This window comes from Lynx canadensis, chromosome B2 (genome assembly GCF_007474595.2).
Source record: "Lynx canadensis isolate LIC74 chromosome B2, mLynCan4.pri.v2, whole genome shotgun sequence".
NCBI lineage: Eukaryota > Metazoa > Chordata > Mammalia > Carnivora > Felidae > Lynx > Lynx canadensis.
In genome coordinates, this window is record NC_044307.1 from 58105847 (window position 1) to 58133306 (window position 27460).

Here is a 27460-nt window from a genome sequence, read left to right on the forward strand (position 1 = left end):
TCAATAATGGCTAGAACATCCAGAGAGAAGATAACAAGGAAACAGAGGACTTGAACAACACTGTAGAACAAATGATTTCTTGGATATAGCACCAAAATCACAAGCAACAAAAGCAACAAAAGACAAGGGGGACTATGACAAATGAAAAAGCTTCTACACTGCAGAGGAAACAATCAATGAAATGAAAAGGAAATCTAGAGAATGAGAGAAAGAATTTGCAAACCACATAGCTGATATGGGGTTAATATTAGAAAAAATATAAGAAACTCCTATGCCTCCAAAGCGAAAACAAATAGGGTGGTTAAAAAACTGACACGAGACTTGAATAGACATTTCTCCAAAGACATATAAATAACCAAAAGATATGTAATAAAGATGTTTAACATCACTACTCATCAGGGAAATGCAAATCAAAATCATAATTAAAAACCATCTCACATTTGTTAGGGTAGTCATAAAAAAACAACAGAATATAGCAAGTGTTGAAAAAGATGTGAAGAAACTGGAACCTTCGTGCACTGTGGGTGGGAATGTAAAATTGTGCACTTGCTATATACAACAGTATGGAGGTTCCTCAAAAAATTAAAAATGGAAGTATCATATGATCCAGCAATTCCACTAATGAGTATTTATTGAAAAGATAGGGTGCTTGGGTGGCTCAGTTGGTTAACTGGCTGACTTCGGCTCAGGTCATGATCTCATGGTTTGTGAGTTCGAGCCCTGCATTGGGCTCTGTGCTGACAGCTTGGAGCCTGGAGCCTGCTTCGGATTCTGTGTCTCCCTCTCTTTCTGCCCCTCCCCTGCTCGTGCTCTCTCTCTCTCTGTCTCTCTCTCAGAAATAAATAAAAACATTAAAAAAATAATGTAATGTAATGTAATGTAATGTAATGTAATGTAAAATGTAATGATCCAACAATCCTGTACACTAGTCAGAGCTCATCATGAAAAGTGTACTCTTAATCCCCTTTATCTGCTTCACCCATTCACTCACCTGCCTCCCCTCCTGGCAACCTCTAGGTTGTTCTTTGTATTCAAGAGTCTGTGTTTATTTTTGTTTGTTTGTTTGTTTGTCTCTTTTTTTCTTCAAAACAAAAGCCAATTTTATTCTTACCATCATAATCCACTAGACAGTGTTGAATCTGTTGCAGCAGGAAATTAAGTGTATTGTAAAAGGAACAACAACAACAACAAAGCGTGGGAATCAGAAAATCTGGGATCAAGTCTCTTTCCTTATCACTATGAAATTTTGGACATCTGATACTCAGTTTTATAAGATACTATCTTGTAAAAGAGATAATAATTCTTACTTTGGAGAGTTCTTGTGAAGATCCGATGAGATAAAATATATAGCCATAATTTGAAAAATGTAATGTGCTCATGCAAATGTTAGCTATTCTTATGTGCTTCTTTAAGATGCTTGTATATGCTCAATATGGGAAAAAAAAAACTACGTAGAAAAAAATAGAAATAAAATGAAATTTCCAATTCATTAGGGCCCTCCACACTGCCAGCTTTAAAGTGCACTAAAATTAGCACTTTGGAGCTCTAATTATACAGATTAACTCTCTATGATGATCAAATGAACCAGGAATTCTTTATCTTAAATGTATTTCTATAAAGTCATACTAAGAAGCATGTAACCAACCACATCATTAAAATTAAAAGAATTCAGCGAATTGCCTGGTCTCTGGAAGGACAACCATCCATCCTCTCTTCTCTAAATTTTGCTTCATTCAATGTTTCTAAGAAAAATTCTCTGAGAAGGGACTTTTTAACAGCACAGTACAAGCACTACCATAGCCTATAAAATGCGTTTTTAATTACTGTTTTGTATCTTGCTAATCTTTTTTTTTAATGTTTTTATTTATTTTTGAGACAGAGAGAGACAGAGCATGAGCAGGGGAGGGGCAGAGAGAGAGGGAGACACAGAATCCTAAGAAGGCTCCAGGCTCCGAGCTGTCAGCACAGAGCCTGATGCGGGGCTCGAACTCACAGACAGTGAGATCATGACCTGAGCTAAGTTGGATGCTTAACCGACTGAGCCACCCAGGTGCCCCGCATCTTGCTAATCTTTACCCATTCCTGTGCTGTGTTTTTCATCAAGCATAACATATTATATGCAAAGTGTGAGACGAAGATCAATTTCTTGTTAAATTTAATAAAACTTTTATAGCGACAGGCAGTATTAAATATATTTAATTGTACCTAAAGTATCAGGGATGACTATTCTGGTGTTTTGTTGAGAGCTTTTACAAGGAATATGTTCAATAAAGAAATATGATGTGTATTTATTAACTTAAAAATAAATAGTTATTTGAAATATTGAGGGCACACTTAGTAATGTCTGGAGCTGGATATTTGCATAACTACCTGAGACACATGGGATAGCTCTGTGTCTTTCTTCAGTATTGGAGGTTTTCCATCTGCAGTCACTTCAATCATACACACACTCTGAGAGCTGCCCACAGGGATTGTGTAGCTAGAAACAAAACAGAAGAGCCATTATTGCATGTATTACTGGCAAGAACAGGGTAACTTCACACATGGATGGTAAGTACTTCTTCAATGAGAGAGGTACTTTCTGGATCATAATAATCCTGAAATATGGCCTCAACCAAGTGTGAACATTTTAGGATAGATGAAAGATATATTTCTTTTCTTATGCTGAAATTTTATTTTCCTTCTCTTTCTATCTCTAAATCAGGACTTGAAATGCTTTCAGAAAGTTAAACCCCCACAAAACCAAAAGAGCTTTCTGTATAAGTAGCTAATAATAAATTTTAAGTGCTAACAGTGGTGGACATATGGTCTCACTCATGTAGGAGACTGTTGGACAAGTAACAGAAATGTTAAATGATGCAAACCTGCCTAGGTAGAAATTTCCCCTCCCTGGCCTCCAGGGGAAATAGAAATGGAATAAGAAATGAAAGGCTGCATACCCTTGAGCAGTGAGATTACAATGTGATATAGTTATCGGAACTCAGAAAGCATGCTGCTAATGTACTGGCATGGTACTGTGTCTCAGAGATAAAGAAAAGTATAAGGTTAAGGGAATTTGCAGAATGAATAGCAGAAATGACCAATACACAATTGAAAATTTATCACAGTTTATAAAGTGATACAATCAGATAAAAAGGTACACATACTAAAGTACTTGGCAAAAAATTAAATAGAATTTTAAAAGACAATTTAAATGATAGTACCCTGTCACTTGCCACATGTAATAATAGTAACTTGTCTTTTTAAGTCTATTCCATAGAGATATCAGAAATTCATTTACTAATATTAACAGTGGCTATTTCTGCATACTGAAAGTATGATCTTAATGCTCACTTTTGCTTTTTTGTATTTTCTAAATTTTAGACAATGAACACACCTAATTTTTACTTTTAATTTTGACCCACTGCCCCAGTTTGCACATGACTAAGACATTTTCCAGGATGCAGGATTTCTCAGTGCTAAAACAAGGTAAGTGCCTCGTACATCAGGATCAGTTGGTAATTCCACTTTTAAAAGAAAAAGTCAGTTTTATTAAAAATCATTAGTTAAATCAGTTATCAATATTTTTTTTAAAATCAATTTTGGGGTCTAAGTTGAATGGAAAAAGCAAACCAGAACATCCCCCCCCCCCCTCCCTTGCTCCAGAAAGGGATAGTGGTCATGCTGGTTTTCTCTTCCCCTTTACCTAGAAATACAAATCTGATATGGCCCTTTTAATACATTATCACACTACTTTTTGGGCCCCTGCTCCAGTTTACCAAGGACACTTCTAATTCTGATCAGATCACTGTTGAAGATGTTTAAATTCCACAAATAACCTCTAGAGTGTCGCATTTGTGTGAATTGTAAATTGTGGTGATATATGAAGCACATTTGTCATTATAGTTGAAATGGGAAGGTAGACCTGTACAGATGCTTTATTCTGGAAATGCAGGAAATAGTTCTCAGGGAATGCACATGTCCTTATCAAGACATAGTAAGATCTTGTTTTGTTTGTTTCATTCAGAGCTTGTTAAAATCTAACCATTAACTTCAGTGCTATAGAAGGAAGCTACTCTACCCTATTTACTTTCTGTTACCTCCTTCTTTTCTTCCCCTGGCCCTTCCACTAAATGGTTGATTCTATTGTCTGCTTGGTTTATGTACCATTTTGGAAATTGATGCTCTAATTTCACCAGAGATTTTTCTACATGTAGATTCTTATCATGTTCATTTTTATAATATCTCATTTTTGCTTACAGACCAAACTGTATGATAGGCAATGAAAAAATGCTCTATAAACAAATTTAGACATTATGCCACATAAATCATTTGAGGCATACATATCCCGTATGCCTCTCAAGTATTGCTGAGGCCAGCCAAGTCTAATGATTTAAAGACTTAAGGATCATATTTTGAGATAATCCATTGACTAGCTGAGTGATCCTAGGCAAACCACTTAACCTTTCTTCCCTAAAGTGTGATTATCCACAGAAGGGAGATAATCATTCTTGGTTCATAAATGGTTAGTGAGAATCACATTATTTAATGTACATAAATCATTCAGTGCTAATATTAAAATCCAAAGTTAAAGCAATTATTTGCTGACTAGACAGGGATCTCTAAAGAGATTTTTATGAAAATAAATTACACAGTCAAGATGAAGTGTTCATCTACTTCTACTAATATTACCTATAATGGGATTCAAAATCAAATACTCAGGTTGCATTACCTTGAAAACTAAAATTTGATGAAAGAAACATTTTTTCCAGTGTCTGTAACATTCTTGTTCTTTGTATTTACAGTCTTTAATAGGCTAAACAATTTGGCAGAAAATTCTGATTTGGCAAGATAATTTATTTTTAAATTTTTAGAAGAGCGTGCTCAAAGTGGAAGTTCAGGGTATCCAAAACCAAGGGAAGGGTTGTACAAATGTAAACAATGGAGAGTGGATTGTTCAATCAAGTACTTTTATATAATTGAATGCTATGCAGCTCTTAAACAGGAGTTAGAATATTAACTAATGGCATAGAAAAAATATTTGTATAGAATAGAAAAAGGATAGACAATTTGAGTGATATACCATTTTTATAAAAAAATATGCATAGAGATAATACTTGATCTACTCTCGCTAATATTAACAGTGGCTATCTGTGCATGCTGAGAATGAAGATGATTTTTAATTGGTCTCTTTTGCTTATTTGTATTTTCCATATTTTGGACATGGAACATACAATAATTTTAAATTTCACCTCTTAAAAGAAAAATTCAGTTTCATAAAAAAATTCAGTTTTTATTTATATAAAAACAAAAATAATTTATTGACATTTTTGTCTTCCTAGATTTCATGCTTTCTCTCTAGGTAAACTATCTTCATGTTAGGTATGTTAACTCTTGAACAACACAGGGGTTAGGGGTGACCACCCCTGCCCTGCATACTTGAAAATACACATACAACTTTTAAAAGTTAGCTGATAGCCTTCTGTTGACCACAAGTCTGACCAATAACCAACATGAACAGCCAATTAACACGTTTTATATGTTATATATGTTATATACTGTATTCTTACACTAAACTAAGCTAGAGAAAAGAAAATGTTATCAAGAAAATCATAAGGAAGAGGAAATAGCATTTATAGTACTGTACTGTATTTATAAAAAAAAAAAAGGGGCGCCTGGGTGGCGCAGTCGGTTAAGCGTCCGACTTCAGCCAGGTCACGATCTCGCGGTCCGTGAGTTCGAGCCCCGCGTCGGGCTCTGGGCTGATGGCTCAGAGCCTGGAGCCTGTTTCCGATTCTGTGTCTCCCTCTCTCTCTGCCCCTCCCCCGTTCATGCTCTGTCTCTCTCTGTCCCAAAAATAAAATAAACGTTGAAAAAAAAAATTAAAAAAAAAAAAATCTGCATATAAGTGGACCCACACAGTTGAGACCCATGTTGTTCAAGGGTCAACTGTATTGCTTTCTGACAGCCTCTGAAATCTCTTCTTCTAGAATTTATGTTAGACACTTTTCAGAAGACAATTAAACTGTTCTCTAAATTTCTTAATCTTGCTTTCTCATCTTTAAAATACTTTCTTAATTTCTCTGTCCTGTATTCTTCTTAGGCACCAATTTTTTCTGAAGCAGTCTCTAGGAACTATTTATTCTATTGACAGAATTTTAATAAATTTTAAATTTTAATGAATATTTTATTCCCCAGGATTTTGAATCTTTTGCATCATTTTTGTATAATTTATGCCTGATTTTCCTTTATAGATTCTCCTTTAAGACGAGTTATTTTTTCACTAATGTTTTCTAGCATCCCAGAAATATTTACTTAAAAGCTTTTGTCAGATTTTTCCATAAAAATGATTTTATCTAGAGTGATTCACGTTCCACTTGTTGATTTCCTTTGCTCCTTTCTCAGTGTTGCCATGTGTTCTATGTGTTCTGATACTGTGCTGTGCAGCCTCATATTTAGTTTTTTTTTTCTCTTTCCCCTCACTTCCATTTTCCTTGTTGTGCTCATCATTAGGCAACCCATGTCTGCTTGCCTAATGAGAACCCTACCTGATCTTCAGAGCATCTAAACCTGAATCTTGGATAATGTATATTTGGCAGTTCTGTTCTATGGTGATATTGAAGGTATCCTTTGGTCCATTCAGAGCTGAAAAGATTGCTTGGTACAGTTCTGCTCATGATGCTTTGGTTGTCTCTGTTCTTTGTAGGCTGGCAGTTTGCTAAAAGTCAGAATCCCAGAGGACAGTCTCTCTTTTTCTCTGTGGGTAGATAGGTAGATAAATGATAAAGATATCACATGTATACTTGAATGACTAGTTTAAATTCCCTTATAGTTGCTGAGCATCCCCGTTTTTAGACCTAGATCTTGGCAGGCCTGCAGTCTTAGCTCTTGATGCTTTGCAGTTTTGTCGGTTTCTTGTCTGGAAAGATGTCTATCTTGTTTTTGAATTCGCTTTTGTATTTTCAGTTGTGTATTTTAAAATTTTCTATATTGTTGCTATGTGTTTGACACTAAGGAGGAACGTCAAAATGTGATGTTACAGTCATCTTGACCAGAAGTCTCACTTTTTTTTACAATAAGAAAAAACAACAATAAAGATAAAATTGAGTTATAACTTTTTTTAATGCTTATTTATTGATTATGAGAGAGAGAGGGAGGGAGAGCACGCACATGTGGGGATAGAGAGAGGAACAGACTCTCAAGCAGACTCTGCAATGTCACTGTAGAGCCCAATGCAGGGCTCAATCTCATGAACTGAACCATATGATCATGACCTGAGCTGAAATCAAGAGCCAGATGCTTAACCAACTGAGCCACCCAGGTGCCCTGAGTCCTAACTTTTGAAGGGCCATGTAAATAGAAAGTTATCTTTAATCTGTGAGGGGTGGAATGAAGGGAAATTAAGCACATTGGAGGTGCCTTTATAATTTTGCAGGCTTTTAAATTTGGAAAGAATAATTTCTTTGGCTTTTTCCATCTCGGGTTGTGTGTGTGTGTGTGTGTGTGCACTTTCACATTTCAATGCATCTGTCTCATGTTTTTCTTCAGTGGCAGATTTCAAAAGCACATAAGTAAAGTGGTTTGTCTTTCTTCCAGACAGAAATAGGAAGTATGGATTTCTTTCTTCTCTAAGGTACTTATGTTTGATTTGTCAAATCTTGGAGTTATATGAGTCACTGGCATTATACCATAATGAAATTAAATGCTTTAAAAGGCCAATGTAGTGCTATGCCGAAGGCTCACAAAACATAGCTCATGCATAATTGTAGTCGCTATAGAATTTTAAGCCATGATATAAAAGTAACATAACTGAACAGCACCAACTGTGTCTAGGGAATATTGCAAAGTTGATTGCAATACTGAATCCTTCCACAGGTGCAAAATATGTTCTTTTCTCTTATCACTCACAGGTTTGGTTATTATACAGCAATGATTCTAGCTTGTCTATTTTATTTATTATTATTTTTTTAAATGTTTATTTATTTTTTGAGAGAGACAGAGACAGAATGTGAGTGGGTTAGGGGCAGTGAGAGGGACACAGAAGCAGAAGCAGGTCCAGGCTCTGAGCTGTCAGCACAGAGCCCAACGCAGGGCTCAAACTCACAAGCTGTGAGATCATGACCTGAGCCGAAGTAGGACGCTCAACCGACTGAGCCACCCAGGCTCCCCTAGCTTGTCTATTTTAAATTTTAGACATGAATTAACTTTGCTGGGTTTATTTCTTTATTTACCTAAATTAGACTTTAAAAATGAATGTAAAAACAAGTTCTCTATATGGATAACCTTTAATATAGATAGCAGTTAAGTGAATCTCCAAGATAGTAACTATTATGACCAAAAATAACCAGCCTTAATGTTTACCACATGTTAAGTATTACTCTGAAATGAATAGACAACATTCACATTAAGCTCCAGCTTGGAACTTCCATTAAAAGAATCTTTCTGGCTAGATTTAGGACTGAGAGAGATTAACCTCAATGTTAGCTGCTATGATCTCCACATTCAGCTCAAAGTTTCACTGGAGTTGTGAGAGTTAGTTCTGCATATGAATAGCTGAGATGGGAGACTCAGATCGGCAGATGGCAGTAAAGGTACATGGCAGAGATGGAGGCACTGAAAGGCATCTGCTCCCCACAGATAGGATCTAATTGACAGTGTGATTGTTTTAGGTCCCTGTTTGCAACAGGAAAACAGGGGAAAATATATTTAAAAGATTATACATCAGGCAGTATGGATGAAACTGTCCAGAGACATACAGTTTTCCTTACCGGTCATGTATCTAATGTGACTGTCATGGCTGTGTGGGCAAATTTAAGAAGATGCTGTTTACGACCACGAAGGTTTCATACAGCCCAATCAACACAGCCATACTGTTTGAGGTTGTTAATGTGACTCAGCACAATCTATATGTTAAATGAATGTAAAAAAAAGATCAGACACAAAAATCACTGTTAGGCCCTTTGCCAAATAAAAGCAATGTAAACACACCAAAGGCACCTTGAAGCATGCCTTTTTATTTAGAGCACCAAAGAGCTGGCCAGGATGGCCACACAGTTTGTACAAGGAATGCTGCCTGACCTCTGTCTGATAGGTGATTGTTACAAGGACTTCCTGCCTCTAGATGATTGTCATGAGATGGTCATTGGCTTTAGGTTATTTTATTTAGCCTTTTCTCTGACTGACAGATAGCCCAAATATCCTGAATAATAAATTACTGAGAAAACCGAGCCATTATCCTGTGAAGCACTGATACTAAAGAAAGAATCTGCAATGATTCCTGAAGACTGCTGGAGCAGGAACTTCATTTACACCCTTGATTAGCCAGAGCAGTCGTCAAGGGAACAACCAACCAGCTGTCATGAGATATCACAGATATTCCAAAAACTGTGATTTTACTTCTGACTACACTATCCAATTCATGTGCACTGGGATCTACAGCATATACAGACCAGAGATTTCATGGTCTCCTAGTAGCACCTATAAAAGTATAGACGGCCAGAATACCCTTGTTTTCTTTGCCCAGTAAAAACATTCACATAATGACTATTACAATTACACAAATTGAAATTTGTATTCAGAAATATTGTGTTTTTTGACCTGACATCTGGCTTTAATCTATCTGAATATCATGGTAAGAAGCTTCAATGGTGTGCTGGAGAAGGCTAGTACTGACTCACGAGAGCTGGTTTTGTGCATTCTTTCTCAATTCACACATCTGTGAATTCATGTTGGTAATTTGAAATTGACCATGGTGGGAGTATTTATGCCTGGCAAATTGGCAAAGCTACAAATCATTCAACCCTTTATCCTCCCCTTTTCCCTCTAAGATCTTGAATCCATGGAGATTCTTGAATATTTCCTAGTAGGATTTAAGTATTCACTTAGAACAAGGGCATTAAGTTGCAAAGCTTAGCTTCATTGTTGGCATTTAATTTGGAACTTCAATAGGAAATCTGTTTTATTCATACTCTGTTCATAGCTCTAGGTTGGATCAGTTTACTCTGCTGATAAATGGGGGTTTTAAGAATATTACCCCTAAAACCTACACATACACAGTTTATAAATGCCAATTAGTACTTAGTTTTACCCTTCAAGTCTAATACTTGTTGCTCAATTCATTTGTTTTTAGCAATCTTGGGGTATATTTGTATCCAGTCCACTAAGTAAACAGTCAAAACTCAGAAGTTGAAAATACTCATTTCTGATCCTTTCCTCTTCAACCCCTAAACTCTCATATACACATATTTTGAGTTACCAAAGTTTCCCAAGTTGAAATAGCATTTGAAAAAAATCAATTTAATAATAGATTATTTCACCCAATTTGAACAAAAAGCCATTCTGATGATATGGGTATGTAGAGAGATTCACTTCCGTTAGCTTAGGAGTGAAACCAAAGACCAGTTTCCCTTAGGAAAAAACCATGTGTGTCCCTGTCATTTTTTAGAAGTATTACAGTGAGTGATGGCTGATTCTTACAAAATTGCCTTACCTAAATAATAATCGTGCGGTTTACCTGTCTTCTAAATACTGGGTTTTGCATGATTAGTATTATTTGTAGCATATGATTGATTTTCCTGCTTGTGTATTTTGAGATTTATTTAAAAAAATAATATTTTGATGCTAAAATATTTATACTGTACCATATTTAATCCAATTTATTAATCTAGCTTTTATTAAAAATATGAAGAGAGATTAATAGAGATGCAAAGGATTTAAATTTCACAAGCACTCTCGAATTCAAACTTGTAAATATTCTCATCACTCTAAATGTAAAAAGGCTGTAGTGTGATCTAGCGAGCCGTGCCTCAGGATCAATACCTCTTTGGTTTCATATTTCTTTGTCAGCTGGCACGCCATCTAAGTGTCCCTTGTCTCAGCTTATTCAATTTTCTCTGGGAAAGTCCATCTATTTCTCATTCTTATATATAACTTTTTCTTTATGGTTTCTAAGGTTTTAATGCATGCCACTTCTCCCTCCAATTGTCCTTCCTATACACCTTTGCCAAACGTGGCTTCCCCATCTTTGAAACTTCTGATATGGAGAGAAGAAAAGTAAAGTTCTTACCCCAAGCAAACTTTCAATTTGGAGCTAGCCAGACAAGTAAAATTTTAGAAATTCAATCAATATAAAAATAGATGCAATCAATGAATATATGTAATCTAGGCTTAATGCTTGAAGAAGCATTACTAGCCCCTCCTTAATTTAGGGTCTATTTCTTATTAATAGCTCCCATGAAAGCACTCCGAATTTAAAAACTGAGAAAAATGTAATTAAATAAATGATTAGGAGATGATGAAAAAATGCTTTGTCTTTCACCCTTACAATAGAGACAACATACTTCTGGAGTTGTTTATGATAAGAAAAACAATTAAATTAACCTTTTAGAAGTTTTCCAGAAGATGACAAATGAAATAGACCAAGTAGACCAAAATCCATGTCATGTCATGTGCAAAGTAAAATTGCTGACAGAGATGGTTTCAAAATTTTATATTACTTGATACAAATAGAAAACTCAATTACTGTGAGGCCTATAAGCCCACAATGATGAAGAAATTTAATAAGCTCTAAATACATAATCTCAGTTAATTTTATTTATGTAATCTTGATCCAAATGATTTAAGGGAGTTACCTTTAAACTCTAATACTTCATTTTATCTTAAAACATGTACATTTGTTCAGGGGTGCCTGGGTGGTTTAGTCATTAAGTGTCTCACTTCGGCTTAGGTCATGATCTGACCTGAAGTTCCTTCTCAATTCCACATCCCATGAGTTCGTGGGTTCTAGCCCCATATCAGGCTCTGTGCTGACAGCTCAGAGCCTGGAGCCTGCTTCGGATTCTGTGTCTCCCTGTCTCTCTGCCCCTCCTTGGCTGCACTCTGTCTTCTCTCTCTCTCAAAATAAATAAACATTAAAAAAAATTAAAAACCCATGTACATTTGTTCATACTAAAATTTGTTCGTTATTCTATTATAGGACTGAGTCTACACTAGTTTTTCATATGAGGGAAAATAGTAGGAAATAGAAGAAAAAGGGAAAATCTGTATAGGGAAATAAAGCATAAAATAAATTAGTGTTCAGGAAAATTATCTTATACAACTTAAAATCGATCTATTCATTCAATAAACTAATGAATCGCTATTATGTAAGAAACTAGTAGGTGGTGGGGAGGTGGAGGTAGATAAAGCAGTTGTCTTCTGAAGGTCTTCATAGAGGGTAGACAGGAAAGACACTACCATTCTTTGAGAGGTCAATTTTCAACAAAACCAGAGGAACCAGGGCCGGCACACCAGTATTGGCAGTGTAGGTTAGTGTTAATGAGAGCTGACAGATTTGTGCTTCGTCTTCAAGTCTCACTCAAACTCAGTGAGCAAGTGATGCTGGGAAGATTTTACTGAGATACAAACTGGGAGCTTGTGATTGCCAGGCTCATGAGGCAAAAATGAAAACAGGGAGTTCAAAGAGTGCCTATCTTTACTGATTATAGAAAACAAACAAAAAGGAGAATATTTTTTCCTCATCTTTAGCTTTTTTTGCTCTTCTTTAAAGAGCCCCAGTCCAGTATCTCATGCTTTCATGCTGCTCTGTCTTATCTTCTATCTATTGTAAGCAATGCTTGACCAATGAGAGGACACACTGGAATACATCATTTGAAAGTGACAGAGATACCTTCATTGGGTATACATTGTTATTACAGCAATGGCCTCTTATAATGGGATAGTTTGCTTTATTTAATAAACATTTGTATATCATTTATTATGAACCAAGCATTTTATTTTCTTCAAGTATTTTACCTTTAAATTCTTTTTTAAAAATTAAGCTCTATGCCCAATGTGGGGCTTGAACTCACCATCCCCAGATTAAGAGTCCCATACTGTAGTGACTGAGCCAGCCAGGTGCCCCTCCCCAAGGCCTTTAAAATATTCAACATCATCCTCCCCACGAATTAAGCAGAAACATGTTGGTTTTTTTTCCATTTAAAGATCAGGAAGTTGAGTACCTGAGGGGCTAACTATCTGCGGTCCCCTAGTACCTAACTGACATAGCTGGGTTTTGATGTGAAGATGGAAGCAGAGATTGAAGTGAATTCCAGAAACACCAAAATGCTGCCAATGACTCAAAGATAGAAGAGGTGAGGAACAAATCTTCCCTCAAGCCTCTGAAGGCAGGGTGGTTTTACTGACACTGTGACTTCATAGTTCTGGATTCCAGAACTATGAGAAAGTAAATTTCTATTGTTTTAAGCCATCAATTTTATGGCAATTAGGTTACAGCAGCCACAATAAGCAAATACAGAGCAGAAGTTTTTCTTTTTTTAATGAAACAATGTTAAAAATTAGAGGCAAGGATTAGAATATTAGCAGTGTTCAATAATTAAAATGGAATTCAGACATAAATGAGATTAGAATGTGTATATATTGAATTATAAGTGGACATCTTATTAAGGTATACAGATAATCTAAAAGATTTGGGTTTAACAAATAACTCAGTTGTGGAGTGGTTATGAAAAAGATCAGAAAGCAACAGTGTATCTCTTTTTTAACATTTTCACAGTGTAGTTAAATTTGACAGGAAACACTGATGCAATAAACACAAATCTATTACAGATACCTAAATCTAGTACCTGCATTTATTGCAATTCAAATAGAGTAATGAAAACATTCTAACAGACCTCTTTAAAGTGCAAAGGGGACTGTGCTCACTAATTCACTAAACACTAAGGGTGAACACAGTCATAGTAGTAACTGGAAAAGAAATGGCAAAAATATATTCAGCAATTTACAGTCCTTTACTATTTGATACTTTGAAATCTAAAACACATTTCCCTTTGGTTTGTTTTTAATTACCTTTAGGGGGTGGGATTATATTTGCTATCTATAGTAAAAGGAAATGTTTATATTCAAAGCTTTTTATCAATTGCAGATGTTTTGTTGACAACCAATGTAGCAAACATTTCCACAGTGGTTTACTTTAACCTTCAACCAACTGAGAATCTAGTGTCTTAATCTTGGGGAGAATAATACAAATTTTGAAATCATAAGTTCTTTAGGCCAAAGAAAGTTCTCAGTGTTGGTGATGTAGATGGGTGGAGAAAGCTCGTCCTTCTATTCAAAGACTTTCCAGGGAATCAAAGTTTTATGTAACCACAGAAGCAATTCTATATTACATTGTGAATTGTAAAGGGGAGAACAAAGAAGTATCCACAAATGAGGAAACTTACCAACCTTATTAAAGAATCTTTGAATATTTTCTCTACTCAAAAGCATTTTCTGAATTGAGAAGGGGTTCTCATTTTGCAAATACCTCAGCCAGAGCCTAGAATTTCCTGAAGTGATAGTTTTCAAAGAAAAAAAAGCACTAGATGTAATAGGAATATTAAAATACACACATGATTGTTTCATTCTGAGTGGTTATGTAAGTATAGGGTTGTAAGGATCAAGCTACTTTCCTTCCTAGTACTTAGAAGAGAAAAAATGATCCTCCTCCCCTTTTCTCTTTATGGTTTTTTTGTAGAGCATCATAATACAACACAGTTCCATGCACTTTTTACCAGCAGAATAAAATAATCGGACAAGCTTTATAAAGAAGAATTTCTCACATTAACAGTTATATACCTATAAATGCAAACTGGAACAGGGTCAACTGTACTCAGAACCCAGGAGTCTTAGTGGTAGGAAAGACTTGAGATGCATAGTCCATTCTCCTACTTAAAGGAAGACACTTTGTAAAGGCTTTGTAAAAGATGAATTTCAAACTGTTTGAATATTCAAATGAAAGAAGGCTCATTATGTCATGAAGCCATTTCTTCATTGTTTAACAGTTTTGCCACTGTTTGTATAAAAGCCATTCTGTGTGTGTGTGTGTGTGTGTGTGTGTGTGTGTGTGTGTGTGAGACCCCGTGATGTGTGTGTGTTAGGTACCCTTTATTGAAGATTTTCTTAAACCAGATACTGGGTTCAACACCATACATGGATTATATCAAGGCAGTGTTTCTCAATCTGGGTTTCCTTTTTGCCCCATTTACCTCCAGGGAACATTTGGCAATATCTGGAGAAATCTTTGTCACAACAGCAAGAGGAGGATGCCACTGACATTTAGTAGGAAGAGGTCACCAATGCTGCTAAACATCTTATAATGCACAGGGCAGCCCCTAACAACAAAGCATATATATCCCTAAATTATCAACAATGTTCATCTTGCGAAACTCTGATTTGAAGTAAAAGCAGAGTGAATGTTTCACTAGCTAAATAAATGGTAGGTCTTGTTATAAAAACAAGGGGCAAAGGAACATGTTTTTTTTCCCCCTGTAATACAGCACTATTTTCTACAATGAAGGATTATAAAAAGATTATTTTAGAGTTTTTTTAGCTGCTTATTTATATTTGAGAGAGAGGGAGAGAGACTGTGCAGGGGAGAGACGGAGACAATCTGAAGCAGGCTCCAGGCTTTGAGCTGTCTGTAAGCACAGAGCTCGATGCTGGGCTGAAACTCATGAATCTCATGAGCTGTGAGATCTTGACCTGAGCCAAAGTTGGCCGCTTAAACAACTGAGCCACCAACACGCCCCTAAAAATATTACTTTAAAACATTTTGTTATTTTCATGCAACATATTCATATGACTCAAGATTCAAAAGGTATGCAAAGATATGTATATAGTCTAAAATCTTTCTCCTACCCCACACCTGGACTACCCAAGTCCTGTCCATCGAGGAACCAGTGTTACCAATTTCTTGTTTATTTATCCAGAAGTCCTCTATGCATCTGTAAATGCACACATACACAGACACATGTGGACACAAATACTATATACATTCTTCCCATGGTGTTTTTATTATTTAATCCATTTTAGAGATTATGTTCTAGCATGACACAAAGAGTTTCCATGTTTCTTTTTAAGGTGGTAGAGTATTTCATTGTATGGATTTCACTGTACTTTATGTAACCTCTCCTCTCTCTATGGATATATTTCCATTTTTTTTCTACAAGTAGATTCGACAAGTAGAATTACCAAAGAAGAAAGTTTGTGTTTGTAATTTTTATTGGCTATTTTCCAAATTACCCTGCATTAAAGTTGTACCTGTTTCCATTTTGTAACTTTTCAAATTTTCTCTGTTTATACCTTCTCATCAAAAACTTTCTAGGAATAAATAAAAAGGTTGGTACACCAGACAGTATTTTGTTCCTATCATGTTCTCAGGACTCAACTATTCAGAATCTGCCCACAAGAGGTTTTTTTTTTTAAAACCTGCTTTTAATTGTGGTAAAACATATATAACATAAAGTTTACCCTTTTAACCATTTTTAAGTGTAAAATTAAGTGGCATTAAGTATATTTACAATATTGTGTGACGGTCACCACTATTTCCAAAATTTTTCATCACACCAAATGGATGAAACTCTAATTATTAAGCAATAATTCCCCATTCAGCCTCCCCTCAATAGCCTTGAATCTAATTTGTGTCCATGAATTTGTCTTTTCCAGACATTTCATGTAGGTGGAATCATATAGTATTTGTTCTTTTGTGTCTGGCTTATTTCACCTTAGCATGAAGTTTTCAAGGTCCATCCATGTTGTAACATGTATTAGAATTTCATGCCTTTTTTAAGGCATTTTATCTATCTCTTGATAGACATATATTTGTTAACAGCTTTTGGCTACTGTGAACAATGCTGCTATGCATACTGGAATACAAGAATCTGTTCGAGTCCCTGTTTTTAGTTCTTTTGAGTATGTACCTAGGAGCATAATTGCTGGGTCATATAGTTATGTTACATTTAACTTTTTAAGGAACCATCCAATTGTTCTCCATAGTGACTAAACTATTTTAGATTCCCACCAGCATTGTACTAGGGTTCCAATTTTTTCACACTCTTGCAAATAACATTTGTTATTTTTCATTTTGAAAATAAAATTATAGCCATTGTAGTAGGTATACAATGGTATATCATGGTTTTGATTTGCATTCCCCTAATAACTAATGATTTTGAGCATGTCTTCATAGGCCTATTGACCTTTTATATGTCTTCTTTGGAGAAATGTCTGTTCAAGTTCTTTGCCTATTTTAAAATTGGGCTGTCTGTCTTTATATTGTTTGTCTTTTATTGTTTATTGTTCCTCCTTGTACCCTGAATCAAAACCTTACTCAAATTAATTTTCACCCATTCATCATAAGTCTGCTTCCTTGAGAGAAGACAGAATCCTTTTACTCTAATAGGCACATAACCATTAAATTTGGTTTCCTGCCCAATTCTGGCAAGGCATAATTTACCTTTTCAAGAGGATTAAGATAATGGTGAAAAGTATCAAGGATTTTATTTCCTAAAATATTTTAGGTAAATTTTTCAAGGGATAATCTCACCTCTGAATTTGAGAAAGAATATTTGTAAATACATTCATAAGCAAGCAATGATAACTCTAATAAAAAGGTTAATTATCTAAAATGGGTCAGAAATTCTTTTGCAGATATTTTTAAACAAATTATACAAACCTAGGCAAAAAGTCTACACAAACTGTCAAAATTTGTTGTCTATTCAAATTCACTTTGGAAACATATTGTAGGTTAATTTAATTACATTCAGATTAGGTGTGACTAAAAGGTAATGAAACAAATCTAATCGCTGGAAAAATCAGAAATTTTAAGTTTTCTAGAACCCTCCAAATTATACTGATAGTGTTTTATGTATGTAAATTAAATAGCTAAAAAGTAATTTAGACACAAATGAGATCAGAATATGTATAGGGGTGCCCGGGTGGCTCAGTTGGTTAAGCAGCTGATTGTTGATCACAGCTCAGGTCTTGATCTCAGGGTCATGAGTTCAAGCCCTGCACTGGGCTTCACGCTGGGTGTGAAGCCTACTTAAAAACAATAAATAAAACAAACTTAAGAAAAAGAATATGTATACATTAAATTGTGAGTGGACTTATACTTTTAATATGTACAGATAATCCAAATGACTTGGCTTTAACAAATATTTAGCTGTTGAGTAGCTCAGAAAAAAATCATAAAGCAATAGTATATTTCTTCTTGAACATTTTCACAGTGCAACTTAATATGTTAGGAACCTTGATTTAATCAATATAAATTCAACAACATAAGTGGAAATAAAAAGGTTCTAGATTCCTAATATATTATCGTTGGTCAGGCCTGTATTTTGTAATGGTTTACAACAGGAGTGTATTCAAATTAAATGGTAGACAAAATCCTGGGTCCATTAAGTGTTAAATCAACAATAACAACAAAAATTTGAAGAGAATGATTGAAGACAATACAAAGTAATGACATCACCAACACTACTACTGATACTACTACTACTATTAATTGATAATAATTGAATAAGATTTACTAAATGCCAAGTAACAAGTGCTTCTATATACTACATATATTAACTCACCATAACCTCCACAAGTAGGCAATCTTATAGTGTCCATTTTACAGATAAGAGAATGGAAGCATGGGATTGTAAGTGATTTGTCCAACCTCACAAGGAGAAGATCCAGGATATGGACCCGAATAGACTGGCTCTGAATCTAAATACCTAACTCTTTTATCAGTGGTCCCCAAACTTATTTCCACATTGACAACTCCTGGATGTCCTACAAAAATCACAATGATCAGGCCATAACCCCAATCAACTAATTCCCAATCTCTAGGGATGAAACACAGGCACATGTATTTTTTGAAGCTACACAGGTGATTCCAGTGTGCAGACAAAGTTGGGAATCCTAGGTAGCCTTAAATCATGGAAATCAAAGAAACCAGAATTATCAAGCAGGAAACCTACAACTGAAGCATTAAGAAGAAGGGATAATCTTAAACATAAAATGAACCACAACAAATAACACATGACATTCTTATACCACTAAAGAAAAAAAAAGAGTTTAAGCTGAAGCAAGATGAAATTGGGTATCTTGAGTATTAATATTCTACTTACCAAAACAACATGAGGTAATAAGCATTTTAAAGAAAAGGGTGTCTGCTCTTTATTTGGAATGAAAGTGGTATTATGTTGAGAAACAGGCAATAGATAGACAATTCTAAAATTTGAATGGAACCAGAAAAGACCCTGAACAGCTAAAGTAATGTTGAAAAGCAAAGCAAAGTGGGAGGCATCACAATTCTGAATTCTAAGCTGTATTACAAAGCTGTAATCATTAGGACAGTATGGCACTGGCACAAAAACAGACACATAGATCAATGGAATAGAATAGAGGACTCAGAAGTGGACCTACAATTATATGGTCAATTCAACTTTGACAAAGCAGGAAAGAATATCCAATGGGAAAAAAATAGTCTCTTCAACAAATGGTGCTGGGAAAACTGGCAGTGCCATGCAGAAGAATGAAGCTGGCCCACTTTCTGACACCATACACAAAAATAAATTCAAAATGGATGAAAGACCTAAATGTGAGACAGGAAACCATCAAAATCCTAGAGAAGAACACAGGCAAAAACCTCTTTGAACTCCGCTGTAGCAATTTCTTACTAGACATGTCTCTGGAGGTTGGGAAACAAAGCAAAAATGAACTACTGGGACTTCATCAAGATGAAAAACTTCTACACAGTGAAGGAAACAATCGGCAGAACTAAAAGGCAACCAATGGAATGGGAAAAGAAATTTGCAAACGACATATCTGATAAAGGGTTAGTATCCAAAATCTATAAGGAACTTAGCAAACTGAACATCCAAAAAATGAACAATCCAGTTAAGAAATGGGCAGGAGACATTAGTAGACATTTCTCCCAAGAAGACATACAAATGGCTAACAGACACACGAAAAGATGCTCAACATCACTCATCATCAGGAAAATGCAAATCAAAGCCGTAATGAGATACCACCTCACACCTGTCAGAATAGCTAAAATAAACAACTCAGGAAACAACAGATGTTGCCAAAGATGCAGAGAAAAGGGGAACTCTCTTACACGGTTGGTGGGAATGCAAACTGGTGCAGCCACTCTGGAAAACAGCGTGGAGGTTCCTCAGAAATTTAAATATAGAGCTACCCTATGACATAGCAATTGTAGTACTAGGTATTTATCCAAAGGATACAAAAGTGCTGATTCAAAGGGACACACACACCCCAATGTTTATAGCAGCACTATCAACAATAGCCAAATTATGGAAAGAGCCCAAATGTCCATCGACTGATGAATGGATAAAGAAGATATAGCCATACACACACACACACACACACACACACACACACACACACGCACACTGGAATATTAGCCATCACAAAGAATGAAATCTTGGGGTGCCTGGGTGGCTTAGTTGGTTAGGCATCTGGCTCTTGATTTTGGCTCAGGTCACGATCTCACTGTTTATGAGTTTGAGCCCCACGTCCGGCTCCATGCTGACAATGTGGAACCTGATTGGTATTCTCTCTCTCCCCCTCTCTATATACCCCTCTCCAACTCATGCACACACACACACACACACACACTCTCTCTCTCTCTCAAAATAAATAAACTTAAAAAGAATGAAATCTTGTCATGTGCAATCATGTGGATGACACTAGAGTGATTATGCCAAGTGAAATAAATCAGTCAGAGAAAGACAAGTATATGATTTCACTCATATATGGAATTTAAGAAACAAAACAGATGAATATAGGTGAAGGGAAGGAAAAATAAAATAAGTAAGAACAGAGATGGAGGTGAACCATAAAAGACTCTTAACTATGGAGAACAAATTGATGGTTGCTGGAGGGGAGGTGGTTGGGAGATGGGCTAAATGGGTGAGGGGCATTAAGGAGGACAATTGTGATGAGCACTGGGTGTTACATGTAAGTAATGGATCACTAAATTCTACTCCTGAAACCAGTACTTTACTACATGTTACCTAACTTGAATTTAAATAAAATCTTAGAAGAAACAAATAGACAATTCAAAGATTCTTACCATTCTCTGTATTTCAATGTGTAATAATAGTTCAAAGTTTATGATATTCTCTAAAGGCAAGTAGGCAAAATCCTTATTCTAATACTTGAGATATACAAAAATAATTTTTACTGTTTCCCCAAAATGGGTTGTATATATGAAACTAGAATTCATGTTGCATGGATTCCTAGTACAAACCAAACAGAAAGTCAGAAAAGGGAACATCAACTACAAACTCAAACATATGTAAGAGAATCATGTTTTTCCTTGCTCTTTATTTGGAACCTAATTATGAATGCTCATTGTCATGTGTCACATACATTGCAGAACTATTCAAAGTTGAGAATAATGAAAGAACTAGAAATGATGTAAGAATGTGTGAAATTGAGCAGGTCACTTAATTTATTTATCCTCAGTTTATTTATCTCAAGGATTGTCAGACTTTTACTGTAGAGTGCCAGGTAGCAATATTTCTAAACTTTGCAGGCTACCTACAGTCTCTTACATACCTTTTTCTCCTTCCTCCTCCTCCTCTTCCTCCTCTTTGCCATCCTTTAAAAATGTGAAAACCATTCTTAGCCATGGGCTGTATGAAAATAGACTGTGGCCAGATTGGCTCCTTGTTTGTAGTCTGCCAACCCCTGATTAGATACTGCATTTCAAAAATAGCACAATCTAATGCTTTGGTTCTAAGCCAGGGGTGATTTTGTTCTTTTTCAGGGAATGTTTGTCAATGTATGGAGACATTTTTGGTTGTCACCTGGGGTGGGGGACAGACATACTGTGTTACGTACATCTAGTATGTTGAGGCTGGAGATGTTGCTAAACATCTTACAACACACAGAACAAGCTCTCACAGCACTTATCTGGGCCAAAGCGTCAAGTTTAAGAAGCTCTTGACTAATGGCCATTTTCTTTCAATTATAGGGACAGTAAAGAGATTAAGTATATTTAATCATCCTTTATCCAGGATTGTGCTTAATTTATATTTATTCAATCAGTGACACAGATCTGCATAACAGTGTTAGACTTAACAAGCTCTGAGATCCTGCAAGCTATACTACCATGGAGAAAATAAAAAAAGATGAATTTGATAACCTCAAATTATGAGAGTCAAGTGCAGTTACAGCCTTAAACATGTGTGATTCACAGAGAGGAGAAGGGAACTAACTAGGCAGTACTAGATTTGGAACTGTGACATATCAAATATGTTCAGACCACTGAATGAGAAAACCAGAGCCAGGAATTGCTAGTACTCTGAAGATGGTAATTTTGAGCCTAGAATCTGTTTATTTTTACCTGTCCATAAAATTGTGATATATCTTCTATGAATTTGGGGTAAAGAATCATGTGAGAAAAAAAAAAAAAAAGAATCACGTGAGACATACTGGATCACCAAAAATGTGCAAAGGAAATTTTACACATTACTAATTCCAGTAAGAGGATAATAATGCTCAAATTGACACTTCTAATTTTTTTTCTTACTGTGTAGTAATTGCATTTTCATGGCATTGCATTTTTTCTTTAAAAAACTTTTCACTGTATTGCTTTTTAAAATGTTAAATATTCATCTCTTTAAATTCTAATACATTTAACATTATATAAAAAAGTGATTATTAGGAAACCTGATTATAAATTCTAAGAAGTTCACTCTAGCATATCCTATTAAAATTGGATTCTAGGCTCACCTCTGAAGTTTTGATTTGGAAAGCTCTACCTCTGATGTTATTGAAGGCATTAGTTTGTATTAGCAATAAAAAAAAAAAAAACAGTGTTGCATGTCTGAGAAGATTTTGAATGAGAATTCTGATTTCTACTTGTTATTTCTGTAACAACAAAATAAGTAATCTTTTAAGGGATTTTACATAGCTAATTCTGTCGTATAACACAGTAATGAAAACTGACAACTTAGAACTATACAGAGAGGTATGTTTGTTGCTTTTCTTTTATTCTAGACATGCAAAGATAATACATCGGTTAAGTGTGATAGATCTGGGGTGGAGAATGAGGAGTAGTGAGAGATAATGTTGACATAAGAGCAGTAGATACATCTCAGATCATGGAGAGCTTTAAAAATCATATGAAAGAGTTTGGGTTTAGGCTATTGAAAGCTTAATTTGGGAAAGTAAAATAATCAGATTTGTGTTGTAGTGACATTATTCCAGATGTTTAGTGACATTATTTTGGAAGTCTTGTGGAAGAAGGATTGGAGGGGCTTAGAGTTGAGAGAGGGAAACCATTGAGAAGAACACAGAAATCATTCAGGGGAGCAAGGAGGGTGTTCACTAAGGATGGAACAGTGGGAATAAAGAGGAAGGGGGCAGATATTCAAGGAATAAGGAAACATGAGCCTGGATTGGCTGTAAAGGAGGTAGTAAAGAAGGAGACTAAGTAAAAACTCTAAGATTACTGATTTAGGATGCTGAGGAAACACTTTATCTATATCATCTCTTTTAGTCTATGATGTAAAAATTATTATCTACATTCTGCAGTCTACATTCTGCAGATGAAGACACTTGGGTTAAGCAACTTGCCCAAGACCATACAAAGAAAAGCCGCAAAGCCAGGATTTGAACCTAGGATCATCTAATGTCAGAGCACATGCTTTCAACTTTTCTCAATAACTAGGGTGAATAATACAGGAATAAGAGGATATTTGTGACGTTAGGTAAGACAAAGCATTATGTTTTGGAAACATGGAGCCTGAGATGGTTATGGAATAGCTAGATCATATAGTAGGCAACTAAATGATTGGAATTTTTAAATTTGGTTTTATACTACCCTCCTATATTATATTCTAGCTTATTAGATTTTACAATGATGACAATGGCAAATACTTATATAGTATGTCCCAATGTAAAAAGACCAGTGATAATGCAAGCATTCTATAGAACATATTGGGAAACAGACTGTGGAAAAAGGTCCTATTAACTTTTTCATTAGTCATTTTTAACTATATTACACATTAACACTTCAGTACACTTCACAAAATAGCAATTTGAGCTTTTATTCAACCACATTTACTAGAAAAGTGGGAACTAAATTAAACACAGTCTAGAAAACAAATAGTGCAAAAAATTTCATGAATATTAATAGAAAACCAGACAAATGTAATGTACTTGAGTTTGTATCACAAAATGTACAATTCATTCTTTTGTGGAATTGCTATTTCCAAACAAGATGGATTGCTTTAGTCACTTTAAAAAATGTTAAAATGTAAAACATCCATGGAAGAAAGAAGATAGGCTCAGATTATGAGAAATAGATTTCTTAATGAAGGAATGAGGTTTTGAATAACGTGCTCCCTTTGGCAGCATCTTAACAAGATCATATTTGGTGAACGTGAATCATTAGTAAACTATGAAACAATGAACAAACACACACATCCAGATAAGACTGTAGGTTGCTGTGGATTTACTAGAAATTCCCATCTGTCATTATTTCTGATTTTTTTACCTTGTCCTAAAATCATTAATAGGGTACATGTAGTCAATGTGAATTGTATGCCTGATACAAAACACATCAGGATTTAATTTATTGAGTGGTATTTCATTAGTTCAGATGAGTTGAAATGTGGCATTTCATTTTCTAAAACTGTGTGGGAACATTCATCACATAGATGCTTAAATTATAATTTAGACACTGAGTAAAGTTTCAGTGTATCTGAATAAAACTGAATAAACATCCTAAATGAACCAAAATTCATTTTAGATCAAATTGACTTTTTCTGATTAGTGATGGCTTAAAATTTCCTCATGTAAGATTAATCAGAGGCAATCCCCCCCCCCATTTTTATTAAACTATATGAGACTACTCCTTATTCATGGAGCTATTTTCATGAAGTAGAACATTTTTAGTGGTTTGATTTATTTATTTTATCTTACCTGATTTCAAAATACCTGATGGACAAATGAAGGGATCAAATCAGCTAGGTACTTCAATCTATACAATTAAAATTTTTAATAGATCATTCATTCATTCATTTATCTGTATTTTACTTAAGTATTATTGTGATAATTACTAAAAAAGAAAGATGACCTCTTTTGGATAGTAATCTAACCTGAGTCAAGTGCTTGGGGAACAGTAAAGTTTCTGCTGCTATCATTACTAGACTAATGCAGTTTTGAAAAACAGCAAATTGATCCCTGTTACCTGAATAGTAACCATAAAATCTACTAAGATATTTCTGGCAGAGTCACAGTTGGTTGTGACTTTGGTTGTGAAAAAAATTACAAAACATTCAAAAAGAGTAAAATCTTTTCAAATCAACAGGAAAAAGGCTTGTTGGATTTAAAAAACTACCGGTTCTCCTAATCTGAAATATAGCATTGATTAAGCAATGTTGGATCCTCTTGCACATGGAGAAATCTACACCATGTCTTATATCTGGGGAAGTGTATGTCAACTTTACTTGTCTTCCTTTGGTTTGCTTTAAGTTTTAAATGCCCGTTAGGGGTGCCTGGGTGGCTTAGTCAATTGAGTGTCCAACTCTTGATTTCAGGTCAGGTCAGGATCTCACAGTTTGTGAGATTGAGCCCCTCACTGGGCAGACAGCATGGATCCTGCTTAAGATTCTCCCTCTCTTTCCCTCTCTCTCTGCTCCTCCCCCACTCTCTCTTTCTCTCTCAAAATAAACTTAAAAAAATAAATGCCCATTATTCATTATGTACAGGGTATGATTATTGCCATTTTCTAATATTACTGAAAATGAAAATTTCTTTCCTCTTTTCTTTATACACATACAGCTTGAGTTTTGGAATTGTAATCAAAAGTATTAAATTTGATCTGCTAATTTACTGATATTTTTGTGGAACTCTAGGAATATAAGATATAACACTTACTGGAAAAATTTTTACAAAAACAATGAATTATGGGCATATAGTTAATACAATATAGTAATAGTGTACACTTAGAAGGGGTTAAGGTGGCAAATTTTATGTTATGCATTTTTTTACCCCAAAAAGCAATGAGTTATATTGTTTACAATCATATAATTCATTTGACAAATTTTTAAAGTTTAAGTTTATTTTTAATTAATTTTTAAATTTTTTAACTAAAAATTTTTTTTTATGTTTATTTATTTTTTGAGAGAGAGGGAGCACAGCAGGGAAGGGCAGAGAGAGAGAGGGAAACAGAGGATCTGAATCAGGTTCTTCACTGTCAGTGCAGAGCCCGATGTGGGGCATGAACTCATGAACCTCGAGATCATGACCCAAACCAAAGTTAGACACTTAACCAACTGAGCCACCCAGGCATCCCAATTAATTTCCATTTTTATTTTTAGACAGGAAGTAGGGTTTATTAGTGGGCATGAAGAAGGAGGGGGCAGTGCCAGTTCTCATGAATGCGGAGCCTGCCATTTATCAAGAGGCCACCATTAGGGATGTATTTGACTCCACAGCCATCTGCAATGAGCCACCTTTCAGCCACCATGTCTTCAAATTTGTCCACATTCAACCTAGTAAATCCCCACTTCTTGGAAATGTGGATCTTCTAGTAGCCAGGGAACTTGAACTTGGCCCTTCATAGGGCCTCAATCACATGCTCCTTGTTCTGCAGCTTGGTATGGATGGACATGCTGAATTGGCCAATGGGGATGCTGGCTGCTGTGCCCTGGGGCTTTCCAATTTTAGTATACGTACTGCAGAAGTGAGCACGCCCTGGGGCTTTCCAAAGGTACCCTGCATACCTGTTTGGAGACTGCCAGTCCCAGTGCAGGACAACATCTTGTTGATATGGATGACATGGAAAGGTGGAGAGACAGTCGGTTGTGAAAACCTTCTTTACCACAGCTTTTCGCCATGTATATACTTGTTGGCACAAATATGGGCAGCCTCCAGGGCTTCAGAGGAGAGCTGCTCATATTAATCTGACACCACGTGACCACATAGTGGGAACTCATCCACTTTTGCCTTTTTCCACGCCAGGTCAAAGATGCAGATCTTGGCATCAAGGACACCTTTGTAAGAAGTGAGCCTTTGGATATGGCTTGTTCTTACAATACTGGTAACACCAAGTGGGGTGGCGGCCCATGGTGACACCAGGATCTTCAGTGGCATGCCGAAAGAAAAGGGCTAAAGTTTATTTTTCAGTAATCTGTACACTCAATGTGGGGCTCAAACTCACAATCTTAAGATTAAGCGTCACACTCTCTTCTGACTGAGCCAGCCTGGTGCCCCCATTTTGCAGTTTTCAATTGGCTTTATATTTCATTTACTCATAATCTGCATTAGAATAAACTGGCAACTGCCTTAATTTACTTTTTTGGGACTAAACCCCAAAACTCATATATAATTTTATTTGAAAAAGTCGCTTGGACCCAACTGTACAACAAACACCTGAATCATAATGAAATCTCTCTTCTCTGCTATCTCCTTCATGCCCTCTTTTAAGGACAATATCAATAGCACCAGATTGGGGTTAGAATATCTGTAAGAGACAGTGACTTTTACAATCCTTTAGTCATTATTTCAATATAAAGATACCTAAAATAACACCACAGCTCTTCATCAAGTCACTGGGAAGTAAAAATATATTAGGTTGAACTACGTGAAATTGTGAGTATAACATTTTTAGCACATAAAAATGCAATTTTATATG

General features: G+C 35.5%; 1 protein-coding gene and 1 pseudogene across 1 annotated transcript in view; both read right to left on the reverse strand.

The window, feature by feature from the left end:
* The window catches only part of EYS (eyes shut homolog), a 1650074-nt gene that overhangs the window by 232115 nt on the left and 1390499 nt on the right, over positions 1-27460 (reverse strand). Inside the window, exon 33 of the mRNA XM_030315776.1 lies at positions 2371-2479. Coding sequence (XP_030171636.1) covers positions 2371-2479 — 109 coding nt within the window. The remainder of the gene's footprint in view (positions 1-2370; positions 2480-27460) is intronic.
* LOC115514091 lies at positions 26199-26893 on the reverse strand (annotated as a pseudogene).